Below are 1,130 nucleotides of genomic sequence, written 5' to 3' on the forward strand. Positions count from 1 at the left end.
ACCTGCGCTGCTCACATCCAAATAAACACGAGGGACCAGTGATTGCATTGCCAGCCCCGTGTACCACGTGGGAGCACTGCTAGTCAAGATTCTCTAAAACGCCCCAGCACCCCTGTGCTGCAGGAACGACACAAACCCGGGCAGCACAACGCAGTGTGCGTCAGACCCTTCCCTTCCCCTCACCCAAGGTGCCACGGCTCTACATCTTGGTACGGTGCCGACCCAAACAGCTGCTTCCAGCTCAGCAAGCCGTACCCCGGGGTAACTCAGGGCAGCTCTGCTTCTTCATCCCCGGGCACGCAGTGGACGCGCTCCTCCGCGTTGTAGCACACCCGCCCGCAGCGCAGACGTGGCTCTTCCTGCTGGTACCAGAGCTGCTCATTGAACTCTGGGAAGAAAAAGGCAATTTCTCTGCTGGCTGAAGCTCGTGAATCTGTTGGAAAAGAGAGGAAAAGGAGATGAGGCGCCAGTCTGGCACCACAGATAGGCGGTATGTTGAAAAGGGAAAGGCAGAAGCCATAAAGAAAAGCGCCAGGCTGGGTCACACCAGGACAGGTATGAGTGAGAAAATCATTAACTTTGGCTCCCAGAATGGAGAGCAAGCATGGGCAGACAGAACACCATCATTCCTGCATCCCTCAGCTCCAGTCTCTGCCCAACGCTCAGCCGAGAAGGACGGCTCTACCTGAGCCGTGCGTGGTGTTCCTGGTGTCAGTGAGGCCATAAGCTCCTCGGATGGAGTCCGGGACGCAGTTTCGGGCTCGGAATACTTTGGTGGGTCCCATCAGCGATCTCCAGAGGGGAACAGCATCCTCATGGGCCAAGATATAAGCCCACATGGGGCCACTGAGAAAAGGACCAGAGAAGAGGAGAAGTAGATACAGCTATAAAAGAGCAGAGCTCCTTTATTCCTATAAATACTTATAAATTCTTATCAAAAGTGAGCACAAAGAAGCAATGCAGCGCGCTCTGGGAGGGGACACAGACCTACCATGGCACTAGACACCGAGAGCACGGCTCAGAAGTAAAGCACTTGTGTGAGGGACCTCCTCCTGGGTGCTGGTACCCACAGCCTCTGGGATGCCACCCCAAGTACTACAGTTCACAGAATCACAGAATGGCTTGGTTGG

At 55.0% G+C, this 1,130-nt stretch overlaps 1 protein-coding gene across 1 annotated transcript; it reads right to left on the reverse strand.

The window, feature by feature from the left end:
- Window positions 1-266: 266 nt before the first annotated feature.
- LOC104535076 (nucleoside diphosphate kinase 6-like) lies at window positions 267-884 on the reverse strand (the record flags this gene model as incomplete). The annotated part of the gene is made up of 2 exons (XM_010184004.1): window positions 267-433; window positions 686-884. Coding segments are annotated over 2 exons (366 nt in total), but the record flags the coding sequence as incomplete, so codon positions are not given.
- Between the last annotated feature and the right edge of the window lie 246 nt (window positions 885-1,130).

The sequence above is a fragment of the Mesitornis unicolor genome, unplaced genomic scaffold (genome assembly GCF_000695765.1).
Source record: "Mesitornis unicolor isolate BGI_N332 unplaced genomic scaffold, ASM69576v1 scaffold52734, whole genome shotgun sequence".
Lineage (NCBI taxonomy): Eukaryota > Metazoa > Chordata > Aves > Mesitornithiformes > Mesitornithidae > Mesitornis > Mesitornis unicolor.